Source organism: Pinus tabuliformis, chromosome 7, assembly GCF_031772625.1.
Source record: "Pinus tabuliformis cultivar Carrire ecotype Pingquan chromosome 7, CPIR1, whole genome shotgun sequence".
NCBI classification, from domain to species: Eukaryota; Viridiplantae; Streptophyta; class Pinopsida; order Pinales; family Pinaceae; genus Pinus; species Pinus tabuliformis.
In genome coordinates this window covers 110507700-110532687 of record NC_142293.1, presented here as the reverse complement: position 1 = coordinate 110532687, position 24988 = coordinate 110507700, and the positions used below count along the sequence as shown (strand labels likewise).

General features: G+C 40.3%; 1 protein-coding gene across 1 annotated transcript in view; it reads left to right on the top strand.

The window, feature by feature from the left end:
- Positions 1–10931, top strand: part of LOC149245531 (TIM-barrel signal transduction protein) — a 59531-nt gene extending 48600 nt beyond the window's left edge. The window contains exons 6-9 of the mRNA XM_089457795.1: positions 9214–9461; positions 9579–9757; positions 10040–10293; positions 10377–10931. Of these exons, the coding sequence (XP_089313921.1) occupies positions 9214–9461; positions 9579–9757; positions 10040–10293; positions 10377–10531 (836 nt within the window). The 3' untranslated portion in view covers positions 10532–10931. The remainder of the gene's footprint in view (positions 1–9213; positions 9462–9578; positions 9758–10039; positions 10294–10376) is intronic.
- The last annotated feature ends 14057 nt before the right edge of the window (positions 10932–24988 follow it).

Genomic DNA, 24988 nt, shown 5'->3' with positions numbered 1-24988 from the left:
AAGCTTTCCGAATACTTGTTTCCGAAGAGAGGTATTGCTGCGAGATTTTTTTATCTCTGTCGGGTTAGCTAGTTTGGCACCCAGTGTACTCAGAAAAGAACTGCTTAATAATAAAACCTTCAGATAGCTACACTGGTTTTCTCACATTGGGTTTTTTCCGGGGACATTAGTCCAAAAATAACGGTGTCATTTGTGTGCTTGTTTCTGTTTCCTTTAGTTAATGATCTGTAATGTGTTGAGCATGCACTTGTATTTATTTTCAGTATTTACATGGTAAATAACTTGTTAATTAATAGAACAAGTAGGTAGGAATAAATCAGTAAAGTGCATGGAGGGTTTTTAACGTGTTAGACTTAGAAATTCCAACACCTAAGACATCCTAGTCAATAACAAAATTTGTCCCATCCAATTTGGATTTGATTTGGGTGGTCATTCGGTGAATTATAACTCCCTATAGCAAATCTGTTGTTTCCTGTAGTAAACTACAGGAAACCCTGTAGCAACCTTCCAACATGTATATACTTGCCTAAATGTGAAAATTTCTAAAGGGAAATTCTATTACTACAGCAACTAATTTATTTTACCTACTTATTTTCCAATAAGTTATTTATGAAATCCCTTCAGTAAATATTAAAATAAATTCTATTGCAGATATCACACCATTATACAGAAACAAATACATGCACAAGAATCAAACACATCAACACAGTTATTTTTGGACAATTGTCCCCGGAAAAACCCAATGTGGGAAAACCGGTGCAATAGAGGAGGGTTTTATTAATCTTTAGCAACAATCGCTTTTACAGAAAGATTTTACATAGACACTGGGAGAAAACACCTGAGACTTTTCTCCAAGACTTTCTGACACCTTGGAGGACTTCCTTTCCCTACTGCATCAACCCTGTGTCATTTTGCTTGGCTCTGCACTGATCTGTCTTTCACTGCGTCATCCACTGCCTCTATGATCTGCGTCTCCCTCTGCATTGTCTCTCAGAGTCTCTGAGCTTTCTTACTGCTGCTAATCACCCCCTCTTCCTCCACCCTGCAACTCTCCCTCTGAAATCAATTTCCCCTTCTCTCTGAAAAATCGATTTTCCTTGGGATACTGAGTATTTGCTGGTGTATCTCCAAATGACCCTCAAGTCTTCTCTTATACTTTTCCTGTTGATGAATCAACGATCGAGATTAAGTCCCTAATCATTAGATAAGATTAAAATAGACTTTATCCTCGTTTCTTAGAAGCTTCTCATCCTTATCTTTATTAATACCCATTAATATTTTTATTTTCCTAAGTTTAGACTTAGGAACTCATTAAAATATTAATTATTTTAATAACTCCTCATCCGGATGGAATTTCCCAAAATGATTTCGGGGTCTTGGAGATCTCATGTGCTTTAGCCTCTCCACCAATTTTCATGGCTAGAGCACATCCGATGCTACCCCAAATCAACACTCCCTCTTAGCGAGGAATGTGCTCTAGTAATGCTCCACCACTGAACATCACACTGATCATCCGACACCTGTACTTGTGCTGATGCTAGGCCTGCTGCCCTACATCTACTGCACTATTGCCTCCTTTACTGCTGCCCATGGCTCTGCTACTACTACATCTGTACTGCAACTCCCTCTGCATCCATGCTGCTGCTGGTCCTTCCTCCCAACATTGCATCTGCACTGCAACTCTCTCACAAATGCTGCATCATGCTGCCCATAACACTGCTAACTGCTGCACTGCAACACCTGACACTTATCCATTTCTGCTACTGAAATGGATTCTTTACCATCCCCATCTTCTCCCTGAAATAAACGAACTTTGTTCTTCCAAGGGCCTTGGTAAGGATGTCCGCCACCTGTTCTCCTGTAGGAGTGTAGCTCCACTGTACAACTCCTCATTGGACACAATCTTTGACAAAGTGACACCGAATATCAATGTGCTTTGATCGATTATGAAATATGGATTCTCAGAGAGCTTGATGCAACTCTGATTATCACACATGATCCTGGTCGCCTCCATCCTTCTTCTAAATAGGTTCACAAGCAATTTTCTAAGCCATATGGCTTCGCACGAAGCTGTGCTAGCGGCCATATATTCTACTTCAGCTAAGCTCAGAGCTACAGATTTCTGTTTCCTACTGCACCAGGAGGTCATCCCCGATCCAATGTTGAAACAGTACCCAGAGGTACTTTTCCGATCTATTGAACTTCTAGCCCAATTTGCGTCAGTAAACCCACTCAGTCTGATATCATTACTTTTGGCATACAAGAATCCATACTCGACTATTCCCTGTATATATATGAGAACATGTTTGGCTGCTGCCTAATGCGGCCTCTTCAGTTCCACCATGAACTGACTGAGGGTGTTGACAACGTAACAAATGTCTAGCCTGGTATTGACTAGATACATCAGGGACCATATGAGCTGCCTGTATAAGGTGGGATCAACATCTTTTGTCTTCTGATGCATCAATTTTCTTCCAGTTGGTGATCATTGGAGTAGCCATCAGCCTATAGCCCTACATCCTGAATCTCTTCAGGATCTCTGTAGCATATCTCCCTTGTCTAAGGAAGATCTCACCCTTCTGCTGCCAAACTTCCAACCCCAGGAAATAATGCATTTGTCCCAAATCCTTCATGTCGAATTCTGTGGCTAGATTCTTCTTGCAATCCTCGATGAGCCTGGATGATCCTGTCAGGTAGAGATCATCCACATATAGTACTAGGACTAGAGGCTCATTCTCTACAACCAGATAGTAGAGATTGGGATCTGCATCGCTCTTGACGAACCACATCTTCTGCATGTAGCCATCAATTCGACCATACCATGGTCTAGGTGTCTGTTTGAGCCCATACAAGCTTTCTTCAATCCGCATACATGAAATTTCTTCTCATGTGTCTCAAAGCCTTCTGGCTGTTCAATGTATACTTCCTCTTCTATCACCCCGTTCAAGAATGCTGTTTTGACATCCCTCTGATGAATCTTCCACCCGTCGAAAGAGAATTGGAAATAGTCACATGCGTTATCGTACAAAGAATATATGTAAATTTTCGCTTATTTCGCTTACGATGGGAAGAATCGTAGTTAGATGGCTTGGCTGGCTAGTGACTCGCTGGCTACTTTTTCAAACACCCCTACAAGCCAGATTTGGGAGATTTTATTACTTATACGAGAGGTTCCTAATGGAATTGGTAACAAAGCCACTTTGGAACCTATTGTCACCAAATCACCACCTCCTGAGAGAGAGACGACAACTACGGGGCCGACCCCTCTTCCAAATTCGTCGGTAGGGGGGGGGCTGCTCTGGGCTGCCTACCATTATCATTCGGGTCCTTATGCGAGCAAGTGTTTCGCCGTCGTATTCTTTCAATGTGCCCCCCACCTTGCGTTTATCCTCCCCATATAACGCCCTCGCCTTTCCGGACCAAAATACTTCGTATGTTCTGGTCTGACAGAGACATGATTTGAACCCGTGACCTCAAGGTTATGAGCCTTGCGAGCTACCAGCGCTGCAAGAGATATCACGGTTCTAATAGATGTATACTTGGCTATTGGGGCGAAGGTCTCTTCGTAGTCTATTCCTTCCTTCTGAGCATACCCCTTAGCCACAAATCTGACTTTGCATTTTTCCACACTGCCGTCTGCAGCGTATTTAATCTTGTAGATCCATCTCGAACCTACCACTGATCTGTCCCGAAGCCTAGGCACTACTCCCAGACACATTCACCATTATAGAGTTGTATTCCTCCACCATTGCATCCATCAAAACTTGATGTTGAGTGGCCTCCTGAAAAGTGGAAGGTTCCCCAACCTGAGCTTCTAAGGCCTGATATCTATCTGGCTGTTTTCGCTCCCTTTTATTGTTCCTGGGTGCACCAACGAAATCTTCTGCATCTAGCAGAATGTGTTCAAGTTCTCGACTCGTTCTTCCTTTGGTAGTAGGTGCATCTATTAGCTCTTCCTCTTCCTGTGATTCCTCCTGTTCTGAAGGAGAATTCCTGGTATTAGCTTCCGCTGGTTGAAGTGGTTTGACCAATGGTTCATCTTTTGACTGCTCCTCGGAAGGCATTTCTCGAGATTTTCTTAAGGCCCTATCTTCCATGAACTTCACATCTCGTCGAACTACCAGCTTCCTACTCCTTGGAAGATAGATTCTATATGCCTTAGCATTCTCGCTATATCCCACAAGATATCCTTTCTCTGCAGTTTGATCTAACTTCTTTCTCTTCTCCTCGGGCATACGCCAATATGCTAAACTATCCAATATCTTGAAATGGCTAACTTAAGGTGTCTTCTCGGTGAAGACTTGCTCTGGAGTAATCTTGCCCAATGCCTTATGAGGAGTTTTATTATGGACATAGTCTGCCGTGCTACATGCTTCTGCCCACAGGAATTTTGGCATATCCTGATCATACATCATAGCCCTAGTTGCTTCCATAATAGTCATGTTCTTCCTTTCTGCTACTCCATTCTGCTCTGGATTGTAAGGAGCTGTCCACTCTCTTCTGATGCCCTCCCTAGCGCAAAAATCAGTGAAGTCCTTGTCGACATACTCTCCACCATTGTTTGAGCGCAACACTTTTATTTTCTTTCTTGTTAGATTCTCCACTAGAGCCTTGAACTCTTTGAATCGACAGAAAACCTCATCCTTGGTTTTCAGAAAATAGATCCAAGTTTTCCTAGAATGGTCATCGATGAAGGTGACGAAATATTCGGCACCACTAAGAGCTTTTGTGGACATCGGTCCGCAGATATCTGAGTGTATCGATCCTAGTACACTCTTGGCCCTATTTTTACTTCTAGGAAACGCTGCTTTGGCATACTTTCCCAGAGCACACCCTCTGCATACATCATCTCTTTCTGTACTAAGATCTGGATCCCCTATTATAGTTTTCCTGAATTCTCAGAGCCCCATGGTGCAAATGTCCCATCCTTCTGTGCCATAGTTCATTCAAATCCTTGTCTCCATTACTGCCTATCAGTGCCATTGGTGACAACCTGTTACTCCTAATTCCGATCTGTACCTTCTTTTTCCAACTCGGGTGTTTGATGTATACTTTCTCCTTAATGAAGAAAACGTCATAGCCCTTGCTTTGAAGTTGAGATACAGAAAGTAAGTTCATCCCCAGTCCTGGCACATGTAGCACATTGGTAGCTTGGAACCGCTCTCCTGTTTCTATTTGAAAAACTATAGTACCCTTCCCTACTGGAGTACACTTTGCCTTATTCCCCATGGTGATCTGAAAATTCATTCTTTCCTCCTGATAATCTGAGAAACATTCTCGGATTCTTGTCATATGCCAGGAGGCTCCACTGTCTATATACCATACCCCTGATGATGCAGAGCTTGCTACGCAAGCAACTTCTTCTTCCAATTTGGAAGCCAACATAGAAAAATCGAAATTTCTCTCTTGTGCACTCTTCTGAAAATCTGCACGAGTCTCTTGATGTGGACGCCTCTGCATTATGATCTTGACCCATAATTGAGTTTCCCTTCCTGTCTTTGAATCTTTGCTCTGATACCATGTGAAAATTTCTAAAGGGAAATTCTATTACTGCAGCAACTGATTTATTTTACCTACTTATTTTCCAGTGAGTTATTTATGAAATCCCTTCAGTAAATATTAAAATAAATTCTACTGCAGATATCACACCATTATACAAAAACAAATACATGCACAAGAATCAAACACATCAACATAGTTATTTTTAGACAATTGTCCCCGGAAAAACTGGTGTAGCAGAGGAGGGTTTTATTAATCTTCAGCAACAATCGCTTTTACAGAAAGATTTTACATAGACGTTGGGAGAAAACACCTGAGACTTTTCTCCAAGACTTTCTGACACCCTGTAGGACTTCCTTTCCCTGCCGTGTCAGCGTTGCGTCATCCGGCTTGGCTCTGCGCTGCTCTGTCCTTCATTGCATCATCCACTGCATCTCTATGATCTACGTCTCCCTTTGTGCTGTCTCTCAGAGTCCCTGCTTCTCCTCTTCTGAGCTTTCTGACTGCTGCTAATCACCCCCTCTTCCTCCACCCTGCAACTCTCCCTCTAAAATCATTTTTCCCTTCTCTCTAAAAAATCTATTTTCCTTGGGATATTGAGTATCTACTGGTGTATCTCCAAATGACCCTCAAGTCTTCTCTTATACTTTCCCTGTTGATGAATCAACGATCAAGATTAAGTCCGTAATCAACGACTAAGATTAAAATAGATTTGATCCTTATCTCTTAGAAGCTTCTCATCCTTATCTTTATTAGTACCCATTAATATATTTGTTTTCCTAAGTTTAGACTTAGTAACCCATTAAAGATATTAATTATTTTAATAACTCCCCATCTGGATGGAATTTCCCAAAATGATATCTGGGTCTTGAAGATCTCATGTGCTTTAGCCTCTCCACCAATTTTCATGGCTAGAGCACATCCGATGTTACCCCAAATCAACACTAGATTTTCTCAAGAAGCTTTGTTATTGTCCCTTAGGGTTGAATCAAGACCCCTAGGCTCTAAATCAATTATTAGGGAAGACTAAAGACCACTTAGGAATTGCCTCTTTACCTATGCAAAACATTTCAGCGATTTGGGCTAATGAACAGATTTATGGATTGCATAATACAATGATGATTTTCTTGATTGCTACATCCAATGAACTCTGTTAATAGATCTAAACTCTTTGAAATGTAATGGTTGACATTTAGTTCATGATCTTTACTTTATGCAATTAGAATAGGTTTCTTTCCTTGTACTTTCTTTCTTGCAATAGGTTAAAATTTCCATTTCGGGCATTTCATTTTCTGCAATTAGTTTAGGATTTGATTTCAGTACATGCACTCCATTACATCATGACAACAAAGGAAATATGCATTGTATGCTGCACATATAGTGTCGATACCTGTTATGTTTGAACTTTGTACAAACCCCGGGTTGATAATCAAAGTTGGTAGCCTTGGGAGTTGCAACATTTTTGTTTCAATACCGAGGCTCATCACTAAGTTCTTCTATTTCAGAGAACAATTGGATATGGTGGAGAACCCATTTCAGTAGAAAGGATAGGCTATTTTAGATGTGCAGATGTTGCAATTGCAACAACAACAGATGAGAGGGAGTTGCAGTGTTGGCAACGGTATGGTAGGGTCAGCAACAAAACAGATGCAACATATATCAGAGTTGCGCAGTGGTTGGTGTGCAGTATGGTCAGACATCAGCAACATGACAGGAGATGGGGCAGAGACAGGGTGCTGCTACAGGGTGTATAGTAGCATTAAAACACATTCCTAACTAAGAGAGAGTGTTATTTTTTGTAGCATCGGATATGTTCTAGCCACAAAATTTTGTGGAGAGGCTAGAATACATGAGATCTCCAAAACCTAGAAATTGTTTCTGGAAATTCCGCCTAGAAGTGTCTCAATTAGATTATTAACCGATTTTTAAATATTTCTTAAGTCTAAACTTAGGGAATATGGTTAATTAATCAGTATTAATTGAGATAAGGCATGAATCATCTAGAAACTCACGCAAATCGATACAAAATTATCCTAGCCATTGATTAAGTTTTAATCTTGGTCGTTGGTGCTCCAACAGTGGATTATAAAAGAAAGTCGATGTGGTGATGGAGATCATCCTGTGCAAAAACTTAGTTGCCCACGCAGTTCGATTTTATCAGTAGCAACAACTTAGCAGAAAAGATAGAGCCAAAGGGTGAGTGGCAAGTGGAAGAGGAGAGCAGTAGCATTCTTGGAGGAGGATTTCCAGTTCCCGGAAGAATTGAAGGAAGGAAGGCTGAAATCTCCAGAGGGCCAGTGTAGACTCTGCGCAGAGGGTGACGCAGGGAGCTCAGTGCAGAGCCTGGGGGAGCTATTTCGGAGGCAAAAAATAGTTGTAGGATGAGAGAAAATTCTCACAATATTTTCCTCAGATTAGATTGCCAGTTGGGCATCTAAATCATTGTACTCAGAATTGATGCTGAATATTAATAATAAAACGCTCATCTGCTGCACCGGTTTTCCCAAGTTGGGTTTTTCCTGGGGATAATTGTCCAAAAATAACTGTGTCGAAAATATTGTGTGCGCTAGAATTTCTCAATTTCCAATATTTTATTTTCCGCAGTATTTTTATAGTGAAAATTGTAGCTGTGATTTTATTCGTTATTTTCCGTAGCAAATAAACTGCATAATTAATTTTTGAGTTAGAAAAATAATTTCCAGTAGCTGCAATAGAGAAGATTTCACAAGGGCCCACAAGACAGAGCTTAGGCAGGAGACAGAGACGCGAGAAGATTCATCGACCATCAGTTGAATGAAACTACAAGTCGACGAGCCAACTGACGCTGGCGAAAACAACAATCACAAGGAGTTGTGAGAGAGTTGACAAAGGCACAGTAGGGCCAGTCAGCAGCTAGTCGAAGGTCGAAATAGTTAGAGAAGGTCGAGCTGCTGGTAAACAATGTTGGTAGCTGCATAAAGGTATGTCAGGGGTTGGCGCATGTGAAAGCAAGTTGAGTCAGGTCGACTACTGTGAGAAACCACACTACTTAGAATACCCTGCTGGTGGTCCATAAAGGGACAAGCTTCCACTCTTGCCAGATAGCTTTGGGTTTAGGGCTGTTAACTTTTTTTTGCATCTCCTGGGAACATGAACTCTTAACCAAGCAGAAGTTTCAAGTCACAGAAAATATTGTTTATATCAAAATAAAGAAAAAAAGGGTTTTTTGAAATATGAGATTAATTTGTAATTAACTATAATATCCAGATTTTATGTATGATTAAAAGTTCGATGTTTTTAAGTATCACAAGTAGGATATTGAGTATCTACTAGATAGTAAATGCTCCCTGAAATGGATTTTTAATCTTGTAGTGTGATCTAATATTACTTTTGATTAAGAATTGGTTATTTATTTATTTTTTATTATTTAAACTGAAAGAAATAGATTAATGACCTAAAATTCAAGATAGCAGTCTGCCCCTTCTGAACTAATCACAAGTTGTTTAGAATTGTCAGGTTTTGCAAGATAATGTCTCTATCAATCGAGATCTTGAAATTATATCAACAGAAATTAGCTCAATAACCCTGGGCATTATAAGATTTTTCCGTATTTATTAAAAAAAAAAATACAGAGCTAAACATACAAATGGACAGTCGAAACAAAGTATATTAATAGTGAGCCAATTGTTTAGCTGACTAGTAGCCGATTGAATTATTTTTGTTCTGAGTGAACAGAAACGTTGAAAACAACACGAACCATACTGCAAAGTCTTAAAGACCAAATTGCTCGAGGTGTGCCAATAATTGGGGCTGGAGCAGGAACTGGAATATCTGCTAAGTTTGAAGAAGAAGGCGGTGTAGATATGATAATTATATATAACTCTGGACGCTTTCGCATGGCAGGAAGAGGTTCCTTAGCTGGTTTGTTACCTTTTGCAGATGCTAATGCAGTAGTACTTGATATGGCCAATGAGGTCCTACCAGTAAGTTCAAAATTATAATAGCGATGGTTTATCAACTTTTTTATTGGTAAATCGAATATTGTACATGAGCATTCTGATGTGCTCTAGCTGAAAAAGCATTGTATACTGATATATTAGGTTGTAAAAAGAGTACCAGTTCTAGCTGGTGTTTGCGGTACAGATCCATTTAGGCGGATGGATAGCTTTTTGCGGCAGCTAGAGTCTATTGGTTTTGCAGGAGTTCAAAACTTTCCTACTGTTGGTCTATTCGATGGTAATTTTCGCCAAAATCTAGAGGAAACTGGCATGGGATACAGGTAAAACTTCTTTTCTCTGGAATCAGCACCATCTGTTGATAAGGATCTGCAGCTGATTTAAAAATCTAGATAAACATCTAAAAGGCTAGGTAGTGTCATGTCTAGATAGACTGCTTTTGAATTAAAATGCTTTCAACGTTTGTTTCTTCCCTTTATGCACATATTTCAGTGGGCAATAGTCATTTTCCAAATAAAGTATTATTATTGTAGACTGACAGAGAATCAAAATGGATATGTGTAACTTATTTGAAATCCATATGGATATTTTTGAGTGGACAACAGGTTGGAGGTTGATGTGATTCACAAAGCACATAAGATGGGTTTGTTGACCACCCCATATGCATTCAATGAAGCGGAAGCTTCTGTAATGGCAGCTGCAGGTTCTGACATCATTGTTGCACATATGGGGCTCACAACTTCAGGGTCTATCGGTGCAAAAACAGCTCTCTCTTTGGATGACAGTGTTGCACGTGTGCAAGCGATTACTGATGCTGCTGCCCGAGTAAATCCAAATGTGATTATGTTATGCCATGGAGGTTAGCTTATAGAAGACTCCGTAAAGATTTATATTTTTGACATGTTTGGAAATATTTGACTGAAAAGCTTTCATCTATTACAGGTCCTATTTCAGGTCCCAAAGAGGCAGAATATGTGCTTCAGAGGACAAGAGGAGTCCATGGCTTCTATGGAGCATCGAGCATGGAGAGACTACCAGTAGAAGAGGCCATTGTGAAGACTATAAAACAGTACAAAACCATATCAGCGTCATCATAGACACAGGAAAAAGGGCTGGGCATGCCAAGGAATTAGAAGCTGGCCTGTTAAATTACTGATCTTGCGACCACAATATGGGAATCAGAATGAGTATGGGAATTAGGAGAATATCACTTTGTTGACATTCCTTAATGTGTCCTCGTGGATTTTTTTCTTATGCATGTGTCTTATGTGGGGAATTTCTCTCTTCTATTGGGTGTAATAAATCATTGTGGGAGTATGCTCTATTGACTGTGGGCATGAAAAAAATCCTCTGTACTTAATCCACTTCCAAGATTCCTATTAAAATGCATTAAGATATCCATGTGTATTTTCTATTGTATTTCGACACCTACAACAGAGGAATTTCAATGAATCTAAATGGTAAATATGAAGAAAATTGCACATTGGTTTGCGTGCATGATGTAAAACACTTCTTAGGAGGGATCCTGTATAAGGTTTGATTTTAAACGTGTATAAGATGACATCTCCAAATGAGTCATAAATACCTTTCTTAACAGGTATTCTATATAAGTTTGATTTTGAATGTGGATAACGTCACATCTCCAATTGAATCATAAGTATTGCTATTTCTCAATCCCTTTCTACAAGGAAAAGTCTTATCCTCAAGAGTATTATCAAGCAAATCAAGCAAAACACCCAGTATCACTTTGGTGATTTGCTTCACTCTTTAAATAAAGGAAATCGTAACCTAGGGGAATCCCTAGGGTGAAGAAGCTTAGCTCAAGTTGACCTCACTTAACCCACTCACTCACTTTTAAGGTGAAAAGCCAAAGATCTTTAAAGTGAAGAGAACTCCTAAAAGCCCAAGCTCACAAAGAACTGAACATTTCTAGTCCAAGATGTCCAAGTAGGACATTAGAGAAAATTTATGAGGAAGTTTAAGGCTTCAAGCCCAATACTCTCAATGGTTCTCTAGCCTTGTGAAATGTGAATGTGAAGCTCCAAAGACTTATTGGGAACTGAAATGACTCAAGAATGAATGTTTGTGTTTTGGAAGTGTATTGAAAGTGTGAAGTATCGCTGAAAATGAAATAAAGGATTAACCTTTCGAAGTAATGAATTCAAATTCTTTTTCACTTATGAACAATTGTAGATTTGTTTTAGAACTTGAAATAGTGAGACACAGTCCATATTGTGCAAAATGAAGAAGTTCATAATCATGAATGAAACTTTTAAGTTTTAACAAGTGTGAATTTGTTAATTTTAGATAACAATGGTATGTTCTATGCTCTAGCACAATTTACTTCAGTGTTCCTTATCAGCCCAATGACAATTTCCAATTATCTTTAGTAGCAATCACATTAACTTATACACATTGACAGTAAATGCAGATAGAACATAAAAACATATGCAGACGACAAGCTAAGAGAAGAGGACACAAGATGTGGCGGATGCCAGGGACAAACCCCAACGTGAGGAAATCCTTTGATCAAATCTTCTTATTATTCTTCAATAGTTCAGCAGAGAGAGCGAGAGTCCAAATATCAGAAATACAAGCCCAAAACAGTTCTGCCAAATCAGCAGTCAAATCAACAGTCAAACCAGCAGTCAATGAGCCCTAACCAGAAAGTCAACGGTGGTCAAAGCTGTCCCAAAACGTCCTCCAAGCAGCTTGATCACAACAGAAGAATGCAGTCTGCCAAGGGAGTCAAAGTCAACCCAAAGCCTGTTTGGTCAACCCAATCAAAGTCTGCTGTAATTCTGCAGTCAAACCAGAAAGTCAATGCAACAGTCAACTCTGTCAAACAGTCCCCAATCACCTCAAAATCCGTGCCAAATAATGTGGCCTGTAGAAATCGAAATTCTGCCCACAAAACAGAAGTCAATGCTGGTCAAATACTCCAAGTCAACACTGATCAACGCATACCTTAATTTCTGAAAATTTCGGCCTCCAAAACCAGTCCAGTAATCTATCCTCTTCCACACGTGCGAAGTAGAGAGCCTCCAAGTATGAACCAATCAAGAGAGGAGAGAGAAGATGATGTAATGAGTTGATATGATGTCCAAATGAGAGAAGGGTCACTTATATTTATACACTTCGTTGAGGGTGAGGAGACACATCCATTGGGCTTCATGAGCCTATATTTCACTGAGGCCAACCTTGACAATTTATCCATTAGAAAGAATAAATTCAAAATTCCATTTCTGCTTGTCAGAATGAGATGATCTTTCTATCAAAATTGTACTTCTCGAAAAGAGGAATCCAATGCAATAATCATCTCCATCATATGAGCTGTTCTAAGGTGGAAGTTGACCCTAGTTGTCAATTTTAATACTCCCTCTCAACTAAGGAGAATTCCACCCGCCAATCCAACGAACATCATCATGCCAACCTGTCACTCCTGTACCATCCTTGTCATCACTGCCCTGCTCTGCTTTGCTGAACCATGAAGTAATAATGGAGAAGTGATCGAGAATGAGTCATAAGATCATACCACTCTCCACTGTCAAAAGTTAGTCCTTGATCCCGAATCAAGTTGTTGAACACCATGCATCCTAGTCATAGGGAGTAATATGGTCCCTAACCATCTTTTCCCAACTCATTGGCTAGATGAGAGGTACTTCCCATGAATCCCGGACTCTATGGGTAGGATGTGTGCTGGGGCATCAATAGGAGAAGGTGAACCACTCATCCTGCTCATATGCCATAGAAGAAGGTGAACCACTCATCCTGCTCATATCCCATAGGAGAAGGTGAACCACTCATCGTATGCATATGTCAGTCGTAGGGGAAGATGAACCACTCACCCTACATGCATGTGTCCGGGTAGGGGAAGGTGAACCACTCACCCTACACAGATGTAAACCATAATGGGGTATCATAGGGGAAGGTGAACCACTCACCCTGTATCTGGTGCACCACTAGGGGAAGGTGAACCACTCACCCTGTATTCGGCACACCACTAGGGGAAGGTGAACCACTCACCCTATGGTCGCTCATAGCTCCAAGAAGTACCCCACGCCCCCAGGAGCTCCCAGAGCTCTATGTCCAACTCATACGGGACCCTCATAGGAGGGTCGTTCCACGACTCCAAGTCTCTCTCGGAAGGTTAAGAATTTGACCTTCCCCAAAGGCTTTGTGAAAATGTCTGCAACCTGCTCATCCGTCCTGATGTGTTGGAGCCTAACTGCTCCTCGTTGTACCATATCCCGGATAAAGTGGTACCGATATCAATGTGCTTGGAGCAGTCGTGGAACATGGGATTCTTTGGTAGACGAATCCCACTTTGGTTGTCGCAAAAGATCACGACGGTATCTAGCACGTGCTCAAATAGCTCACTGAAGAGCTTTCTCAACCAAACTGCTTCACAACAGGCCATACTCGCAGCAATGTATTCGTCCTCGACGGTGCTTAGTGCAACTGATTTCTGCTTCCTACTCATCCAAGATATTGAAGCAGACCCCAAAGAGAAGCAACACCCAGACATGCTCTTACGATCCACCACACTACCAGCCCAGTCAACATCTGAATATCCATGTAGCCTCAAGTTCCCGACAGTGTATCTCAGTCCATAGTGGATTGTGCCCCGAAGATATCTCAAGAGATTCTTAGCAGCAATCCAATGAATGTGATGAGGCTCGACCATATATTGACTCAACGTGTTCACAACGAAGCATATGTCAGGATGGGAGTTGACCAAAAACATCAGAGCCCCCACAAGTTGACAATGCTCGGTAGGGTTCGCCAATCCGAGCCCAACAACACTTCCATAGCTTCTTAAAGTTGAGTTCCATCGGAGTAGTTACAGACTTGTAGTCCACCATCCCACACCTCTCAAGTAACTTCACAATGTATTTTCCTTGAGAAAGGAAATCTCACCTAGCTTCTTCCAGACCTCCAACCCTAGGAAATAATGCATTAGTCCTAGGTCCTTCATCTCGAACGTGGAAGCCAAATCCCTCTTGCATTGATGAATAAGAGGGTCATCACTTGTCAGAAAGAGATCATCCACATAAAGGACTAAAATGAGAGGTCTGTCCTTTTCAACCTTGAAGTATAAGTTCGGCTCAACGTCGCTCCTTGTAAATTCCAGCTTCATAAGATAGCTATTGATCCTCTCATACCAAGCCCTAGGGGCTTGCTTCAACCCATAGAGGGATTTCTTCAACTTGCATACATGTGTTTCACGATCTTGAACCTCGAACCCCTCGGCTTGTTCCACATACACTTCCTCCTTAAGCGAACCATGTAAGAAGGCAATTTTGACATCCATCTGGTGTAGGTTCCATCTTTGCGAGGCAGCAAGGGCTATAATCGAATGGATGGTGGTATATCAGGCAACTGAGGAAAATATCTCATCGTAGTCTACTCCTTCCTTTGGGGAGAAGCCTCAAGCTACAAATCTGACCTTGAACTTTTCAGCACTCCCATAAGCTCCATGTTTGATCTTGTAGAGCCATTTAGAAGTGACCACAGACTTGTCCTTGGGTCTAGGAACCACATCCTAGACATCATTTTTCATGATCGACTCATACTCCTCGTTCATTGCATCCTTCCAAGTTTCATGACATCTTCGAATGTACAAGGCTCAGATTGAACAATGGTACTCATGGCAGCTAAGTACCCTTGATACCTATTCGACTTCTTGCTTCCACAAAATGCCCCCCTCGGTGCAATATGTTTCTCAGCATCTTCAAGTGTATCTTTGAGCCACAAAGGCCTTTTCCTTGAAGTAAAGGGCTCACTAGGAGGTGGATCAATGGGATTCATTGGACCTTCAACATTGAGCATCGATTCATCAGACAAAGGTTCATCCTGCTTTTCTACATCAACATCATCATTGTCCTTCCTAGGGATAGGAAGATATCATTTTTCTAAAAGCATAATCTTCATCGAAAGTGACATCATGACTTAATTCCACTTCCCTTTGACCATGCACATAGATTTTATATGCCTTCGAAGTTTCACTGTAGCCCACAAACGTTCCTTTCTTCCCAGATGCATCTAGTTTGTTTCTTTTCTCTTTTGGTACAGGACAATCAAAAATTCTGAAATGAGAGACATCAGGTTTCTTACTGGTGAAAACTTTTTCGGGTGTCTTGAAGTCCAAAGCTTGATGTGGGCATCAATTTTGGACATACACAGTGGTGTTGGCAACTTCTCCCCATAAGAACTTCGGAAGACCTTGATCATGTAGCATAGCATGGGTGGCTTCTATGATAGTACGATTCTTCCTTTTGTTAACACCATTTTGTTTAGGAGTATATGCGGTAGTGGTCTCCCTCTTAATGCCAACTTCTCTACAATGGTCTTTGAATTCATTTGACTCATATTCGGTCCCATTATGGGTCCTCAATATTTTGATATTATTCTCTGTTTAATTCTCGACCAAGGCTTTGAATGAGTAGAACCATTTGAATGCTTCATCCTTCTTCTTTAAGAAATAGATCCATGTTTTGTGAGAGAAGTCATCCACAAAAATAACATAGTATAAATATCCACCCAAAGATGTCACAGGCAACATACTTAATAGATCAGAATGGACCAATTGAAGAATATCAGTGGTTTGAGTCTCACTTGAGGGGAATGGTCCCCTTGTATGTTTTCCAGCTTCACATCCCTGAGAAACAGCTTCATGATTTAAATTGAATTCGGCCATACCTGTGACCATCTTCCTTACATCAGGTAAGGCTTTGAAATGAAGGTGAGCAAATCTTTGGTGTCATAATTCGGATTGAAGAGAAGTGTCACAAGCAGTGTTGCACGAAGCGCCCCCCCCCCTGGTTCCAAGCTCCGAAGCGCGTCCCGTACGGAAGTGCCTAGGAAGCTTGGCCGGAAGCGCGCTTCCGAAATTTTTAGACGCTTCCTGGAAATTTGGAAGCGCTGGCGCTTCCGAAGCGCCGAAGCGCGCTTCGTACGACGCTTCCCAGACGCTTCCCAGACGCTTCCCAGGCGCTTCCCAGACGCTTCCGTACGCTTCCAGAAAAGCTTCCGGAAAAGCATTTAGAAAATCGTTTTTTTTTTCAATTTTTTTTTAAATTTTAGGTGAGTTTGCTTGTTGGGGGTGGGTCCACCTTGGGTTAGGGTGACAAATGAAAGCAAAAAAAAATATAAATATAGCAGATGCTCCCTCATGGTAATGTTAAATTCTTAAAGTAAAAGTGACATTCTCCTTTATTTTTCATTTTCATCCTTTTACTTAAATTTTTAACATTACCATGAAATGACTCAGAATGTTTGAGAGTGGTTCCAGCCTCATTGGACTTCATATGGAGAAAATAGAATTTCATATCCTATTCAAAATTCAGCAGACTTAACAATTTTTAGGTATTCAGGAACAATGGGATTGTGGCATTTCATTAGATTATATCAAGTATGAAGGTATGCGGTTAGCATTTAATCAAGAGCACCAAGCCCTATATGTACCCTGGTGTTGGTGGTGTTAATTGTTGAACTCCTTTGTCACGCGGCATGCCCTTAGCAAAAAATTACCTTTCAATCAAGTCAAAATCATCGATCAAACATGTTAAGCTTTTTCTACCATATTTTAAGTCTTGAATTAGGTAGTTTGATCAAAATTGGGCAATGTTGACTAATATCCCTAGACAATCGAGGTAGAGGCAAAGGCTAGACAAGAGGAGAAGAATCTAGATTCTAGATCATTAATGTACAATGGATGTTATATCTATCTTGATTTATGCAAAAATATGCATGTTTTCATGTCTTCTACAATTAATTTGGTATTTGGGATGTTTGTTTTGAGTATAAATGCAAATATATATATATATATAGCAGACGCTTCCGCGGACGCTTCGCTTCCTAGATTTTTGGAAAATGACGCTTCGGCGTCCCCGCTTCCGCTTCGCTCCCGCTTCGTGCAACATTGGTCACAAGTCATTGCTCCCAATGGAATTCCTCCAACCTGATAGAGACCTTCAACCCTGAATCCAAGAGTGAATGCATCTCTTGGGTTCCTTTGCCAAACACGAACCTTCCCATCAATAAATATCACTTTAAAACCTTTATCCTCCATCGCAAAAATAGAGACCAAGTTATTTTTCAGATCAAGTACATATAACACTTCTTGTAAATGAAGAGTTTGACCTTGATTTAAGTGTGTGAAAATTTCTGAATCTACACATCAGAAATCCTACTGCAATCATTGGTTTATCATCTCCTACTTGTTCTTTGCATTTAACAAGTTATTTAATTACATAAACATCGATGAGTAACACTATTGTAGCCTACACATACATACAGATCATGAACTGAAATAAACTGAGACAATCACACAAGGGACACCGTTATTTTTGGACAATCGTCCCCGGAAAAACCCAATTCGGGAAAACCAATGCAACATATAGAGGGTTTGTATTATTAAGTAGATTTCTGAATACAATTATGGTGCCAAATTCGGCTAACCCAATAGAGAATAAACCTAGCAGAAGTACCTCTATCCGGAGACAGATATTTTGACTATCCAACAACTGGATGATTAGACCCCATAGATGACAACTGTTGTTCCCAGTGTTGGGCAGTGATGGCTGCTCCAAGCTCTGCGCTGGAACTGCGTCACCTCCTCTAGGAGCTGCGTCACCCTCCCAGTGAGCCTTCCTTGATCATAAGTCGATATGCTAAACTGCTGCTCTCTCTGCCCCATAGAAAACTCCTGCATTGCCTCTAGAGAACTGCGTCAGCCCCTCTAGCTTATGCGTCAGCTCCTCTAGCCTCTGCGTCAACCCCGCTAGCTTCTGTGTCACCCTCTCTAGAGATGCGCTATCTCTCCTGTTTCTGCTCTAACTCTCTTCTATGTATCCTCGGCCTTGGACTGAAGTCCCTTTGCCAAACTGCCCCTCTCACTACAAATCATATCACTAGCTCGATTTTCTCAGCAAACCTCACCCCAGAAAAATCGTACTCTTTGATCAATTCGGTGTGTCTCGAACTGATCCTCAAGCCTCCTCTTATACTTTTCTTGTTGATGAATCAACGACCGTGATCTAATCTCTAATCAACGACTAAGATTAAAATATGCTTGATCCTCATAACTTAGAACCTTCTCACCCATATTATTATTAATATACATTAATATTTTTATTTTCTTAAGTTTAGACTTAGGAACTCATTAAAAATATTAATTATTTTAATAACTTCTCATCTGGGTGGAATTTCTCCAAACGATTTCTGGGTTCTGGAGATCTCATGTGTTCTAGCCCCTCCACAAAATTTCGGAGCTAGAGCGCATCCGATGCTACCCAAAATCAACAAAGTGAAGAGTAGCAGTTCCAATTCCTTTCACGGGATAAGTGGCATTATCCCCAAGTATAATCTCCATATTTGTCTTCTTTTCAACCAAGTTTGAGAGAGCTTCTTTGTATCCAGTGAAGTGCCTTGAGGCACCACTGTCAATCAACCAATGGTCCAATGTATCTGAAGGAGAGGCGGTGGAGAGGGCGGAAATAAGATAAAATTCTTTTTGCTTTACAACATTAACTAATTCACATCTGGAGTTTCTCGACTTCTTGGGAGGACAACCATTTCCATTTCGAGCAACGGGAGCATTCTTCTTTCCTTTGTTATTGAACTTGTTGTACCTTTGATTTCCATTTCCCTTGAAGTTATTGTTATTGTTGTCATCATCTCTTGGAGTATCCTTCTTGTGAGGAAACTCTCTAGGGAAGTGGTCAAACCTATTGCAATTGAAGCACCTTCCTTTCCTTTCTTCTTTGAATCCCGACCTGAACCCTTGTCCTTGATTCCTTAGACCAACATTGTTCCTTTTCTTAGAATGAGCAGAGAAGGCGGTAGGATTGTTCCCATTTGAGGTCTTGTCTCTTTCCATCATCTTTATTTCTTCTTGAGTGCATTTGGCCAATAGTTCATCAAATCTCAGAATCCATCATTGTCAAGGATGGTAGTGTTAAACACATCCTATTCTCTTGCAAAGCCACCAAGAGCAATAAGAGTAAGTTCCCTGTCACCAATGACTTCTCCAATAGATAGGAGATCATTTTTGATCTTGGTAATCCTCATGAAGTAGGATTGGATGGATTCTACTCTATCCATTTTGATGTCTTTCAACTTGTTCTTGAGAAAGATAACTTGATTTTCATTATTTACTTTGAACATCCCAACCAGCTTGTCATACATCTCTTTAGATGTTTCCAAATCAGAAATATAGGCAAACAAAGGCTTATAAATAGAATCAACAATAATTTTCTTAGCTTTAACCTCACCTTTCTTATACTTGGTTTGTGCACAGCGGATGCATTTGAAGGAGGCTATGCTATTCTTCCTTTGACATAGTCCATAGCCTCATTTTCTTCCAATGCCAAATCTAGAGTCATCTTCCATGCATGATAGTTGGTTTTGTCCTTACGCTTGTCCTAGGATTTGAAGAAAGATGTAGTCATCATTGGTACTAGTTCCAAGTCGTTGTCCAACAACTTCCCTTAGTGATTGCTTTACTTCACTCTTGCTTGGGCTTTGTCTCCATCTGAGCTCCGATACCATGTTAATTTGAGATAACAATGGTATGTTCTATGCTTTAGCACAATTTACTTTAATGTTTTTTATCACCCCAGTGAAAATTTCCAATCATCTTCACTAGTAATCACATTAACTTATATACATTGACAGTAAATGCAGATAGAATATAAAAACATATGTAGAAGACAAGCCAAGACAAGAGGACACAAGATGTGGCGGATGTCAGGGACAAACCCCAATGTGGGGAAACCCTTTGATCAAATCTTCTTATTATTCTTCAATAGTTCAGCAGAGAGAGAGAGTACAAATATCAGAAATACAAGCCCAAAACAGTTCTACGAAATCAACAGTCAAATCAGCAGCCAATGCAGCCCTAACTAGAAAGTCAACGACAGTCAAAGCTGTCCCAAAACGTCCTCCAAGCAGCTCGATCAACAACAGAAGAATGCGGTCTGCCAAGGGAGTCAAAGTCAACCCAAAACCTGCTCGGTCAACCTAGTCAAAGTCTGCTGTAATTATGCGGTCAAACCAGAAAGTCAATGCATCAGTCAACTTGGTCAAACAGTCCCCAATCACCTTGAAATCCATGCCAAAGAATGTGTTCTGCAGAAATCGAAATTCTGCCCACAAAAGAGAAGTCAACGCTGGTCAACACATGCCCTAATCCCTGAAATTTTCGGCCTCCAAAACCAGTCCAGAAATCTGTCCTCTTCCACACGTGCGAAGTAGAGAGCCTCCATGTTGTACGAACCAATCAAGAGAAGTGAGAGGAGATGATGTGATGAGTTGAGATGATGTCCAAATGAGAGAAGGGTCACTTCTATTTATACATTTCGTTGAGGGTGAGGAGACATCCATTGGGCTTCATGAACTTACATTTCACTGAGGCTGACCTTGACAATTTATTCATTAGAAAAAATAAATTTAAAATTCCATTTTTGCTTGTAAGAATGAGATGATCTTTATATCAAAATTGTACTTCTCAAAAAGAGGAATCCAATGCAATAATCATCTCCATCATATGAGCTGTCCTAAGGTGGAAGTTGGCCCTACTTCCCAATTTTAACAGAATTAGCATTATACATATGTGCAGGATGGAGATCCATCCAACATATAAAACCATAAATGAGCACCCCAACATTGATCATCTACTGTAGATATCACAGATTTAATTCATGCCTAAAGAGGAAACGGGACAGCTAGATAAGAGTCTGAGAGTATCGAATCGAAATCATTGAGGTAAAGATCCAAAATTTAGATTGAAAAGTCCACAGTTCACTTATTCAAGAGAAACCCATAGTGATGACTATAGATAACCTTAGAACTGGTGTCAAATTTCTGAATAGAAGGCTCTTAAGTTCAGATCAGATTTATTGCATGTGTGCAACATATGTCAAAACATTCTACTGTTAAGTAATAAGAAACTACTTAGCATCAAATGTTTGCTTCAGGTCTGTAATGTTATAATGATTATTATTGGACAGAACAATATTGCCATTTAATGCCTCAAATATCACCAGGCAGAGATGAAGAGTAATTATTTTACTAAATTGATTCATATTGGCAGTTTTAAGATCTGTTAGGACGACATCAGTTACGCCAACCATCACTCTAATAAAATGAAAAACCACCAGTATATAAAACGTTCAATCTTGATAAACTCAGAACTAGGATACCGAGTAAATTGATCATGTGATTCATATGCTGAGACATGCAATATGCCAGCTGTTAGACTAATAATTTGTTGCTACGATTTGTTGAGAATATATCTTGGATGCATATCTTGGATATGAACGTCCACAAATGTTCATTCTGAACATGTGAAAAGTAGTTAAACTTATTTTTGAAAAAATTATTTTCAAAGAGAAATTCTAAATTTTGGAAAGGTAATTCTATTTTGTAATTCACTTTAGCAAAAAAGTGAAAGGCTTTTTTTTAAGCAATTTGTATTTACGCTAGGAGTAATTTTAAAAATAGATTTTCTATTAAAGCTATAAATAGTGGACAAGGTGGAGTCTTTTACACACACTTGAGCAGTTGCCCAAGAAAGAGAAAAGGCAGCCAAGGAAGAGACATTCCTGAGCAGCACACAGCTCGAGAGACCAGTTTCGTACAGCCATGTGTCATCCATATAGCTATAGACAGTACCATAAGGATCTCTATGATTGTATGGAATACGTACAACAGCAATCTGAACAGCAGTGTTGTACAACATAGAATTGTTGTTCCTGAATTTTTCAGCAGTTGTATCTCTCTAACAGCTGGGAGAAACTCAGCTTCAAGGTTTTTTTGGTATTTGTGCATGTTTTTTTGTTTTGGAAGAGTGTGTGGAGGTTTCCTTGTAAGCTTTTCAAAGAAATGAAAGCTAATTTAAGTACTTACCTATGTATATGCGAAATAGTTTTTTATGCTTCCACGTGTAATTTATAGCTATCTGTGATTGATGCTATGGTCTGGAATTTAATTTCAACATAATTTTAGTCATCTACTTGTTTGATTGAGATAATAAGGACATTAGTCACCTAGGGCATGAAATTCTAACATTGTATTAAAGCTTGATCTTGATTGAGATTCTCAAGGATTTGCAGCTTCTATCTATTGCTCAAAGGAGCAGGAATAAGAGAATTTTGAAGTTTTTTATTTTATTTGGGAGTTTGTGCAATAGATCTCAAAGATAGCAACAACATGCCTCGAGTTTGAGAACAAATTGGATGGTGCCTCAAACTTCAGAGCATGGAAAATGAGATTAAAATATTACTAAAAGAGAATGATCTTTGGGATATTGACAAGGACGTGTGACTCCCCACAAATCCATGGGACTTGGCAACGCAAAACAAAAAGTGAAGGCCAAGCGGATGATCTTGGAAGTTAGTGGATTTGAGAAGACTGTGACGGAGGAGATGTTTGATGCCTTGGCTACTTTTTTTTCTAGAGCCAGAGCATAAATGTGAAGATCTTATTGCAGAACAAACAGAGATGACTAGATTAAGCAGGGATTATTTATTTATAAATATCAAATAGATTTGTGATTAGCTTGCAATGGTTGGGGAGAAGGTTGCTTATGCAGAGTTAGTGAACATAGCACTAAATGGTTTACTAGCTTCATAGGAACCATTTGACATAGGCATTTGTGCTCGAGAAAACCTTCTTGACTTTGAGAGGCTTTGAGATGACTATATCCATAAGAAGAGTTGGATGGAATTAAAGGCTAGGAAGGAGTGTGTTGATGAGAACCTAGCTCTATTTGGTTAATCAAATAAGAGTAGAGGTAAAGGGACTAGAAAGGGTAAGGGAAAGAGTGAAGAGTCAACCTCACAATCATGGAATGACTTGAATGAAATAAAGTGTTTCATTTATCATAAGCACAGTCATTGTGTATCATAGTGTTTTGTTGTAGCGACTACAATCACCCTCCAAAAAATTGCCTATGCTTCATTTTGGAACCTCCCTCCTAAATCACATCAGCTTATCTCGCATTGACCCAGGTGCTTGTGCTTTGATTGAGCTTTATCTTTTTCATTTTGGTTCGTGTTTTCTCACTTGGTTTACTGTCTAACCCACAAGCCGATCTCTTGACTTGGTTTCAACTTGGTTCCAGGCTTGCCTTAGTGAACTGCGCAATCCTCGAGGGCAACCAACCTTGCTCTCGAGAATTGCACAATCCTCAAGGGCAACCAACCTTGCTATCAAGAATTGCACAGTCTAAGCCGACAATGAGCCTTTAGCGCCAAAATTGTGCAGAGCCAGCTGACAACTAGCCTTCAGCTGGGAAATTGTGTAGAGCATGAGAGGCAGCCCAGAGCCACTCAACCCAGAAATTGCGCAGAAGCTTATTGCTCAGAAGTTTTCTAGTGTACAAGCCAGTGAGTTGCCCAGCCCTTCCCAAAACTGCACAATCTCTCGGAGCAATGCATGGCATCTTTTCTCGAAAAAGCAAAAAACAAAAAGCAAAATGTGAAAAAACATCCATAGAAAATAGGGATCTATTTTTAACAGTTTGGAGGTGGCATTCGAGTTATTTTGGACACTGCCACCAAGTGTCGTTTTTCCCCTTGATTTTTGGCCTTCGTGTCATAAACCCTAAATCAACCAAATCTATTTAAATGTCGTTACCAGAGCTCATTTACACATTTGATCTTGGAGCTTTAGCATTCCCGAGGAGATCAATGAACCTTCAGCACAATCGTCGCAACTTTTCTGGGTAAGTTTTGATTTTCTAGCCTTTTGCCGCTTTTTTTGTCGCTTTTGTTTGTTTGGCTTGTAAGAGTATTGTTTTACCCATTTTATTGAGCGACCTTTGGCGTTTTGATTTGTTTTAGCTTATATAAGTGTTGTTTTAATTTTTGCATTGCCTTTCCCAAGTGTTGCATGCATTACCCAATTTTTGCACTAACGGTCGCCGCAATCCACATGCTTCATTGTTCTTCAGTTTGATTGATTCCTGCACTCGTTTTATTTTCATGCATCATCATTCACTCAGATCTTCACCCACCATCATTCCCACATTCAGATCTGCTTGTTTTCATGCTCCCATTGGGAAAATCTAGGCTTCCTTGGCTTGAATCTTGCTCCCCCTCGACATGCACTACGCATTTTTGGATCTCAAGGTTTTGCCTTGGCTCCAAGAATTGCACAGAGGCTGCCAAGGCCTGGCTCCAACTGCGCACTACATAGTTCCAGGAGCCAGTCCTGAGCCTTGGCCACTGGGATTGCGCAATGCGTAGTCTCACCCAACCTAAGCCAGACTGAACTGCGCATTGTGCAATTCGAGTCAGCAAGCCCTCCCATTGACTGTTGGGACTGTGCAATGCGCAGTTCCAGTTGATAGTCAGTCACCTTTGAGAGCCAGATTGTGCATTTCTTCCCAGCAGTTGCCCGATTTGTTGTTTGGTCTGTTCTTGAAGTGCTTTTGGTTTCAAACTAACATTTGCATGCCATGAGTGTCATCTTTGTCTCCAGGTACAATAGTTGTTGAGCAACTCTCCAACAGTTACAGGTAACATGGCTTCCAAGAGAGTTGCATC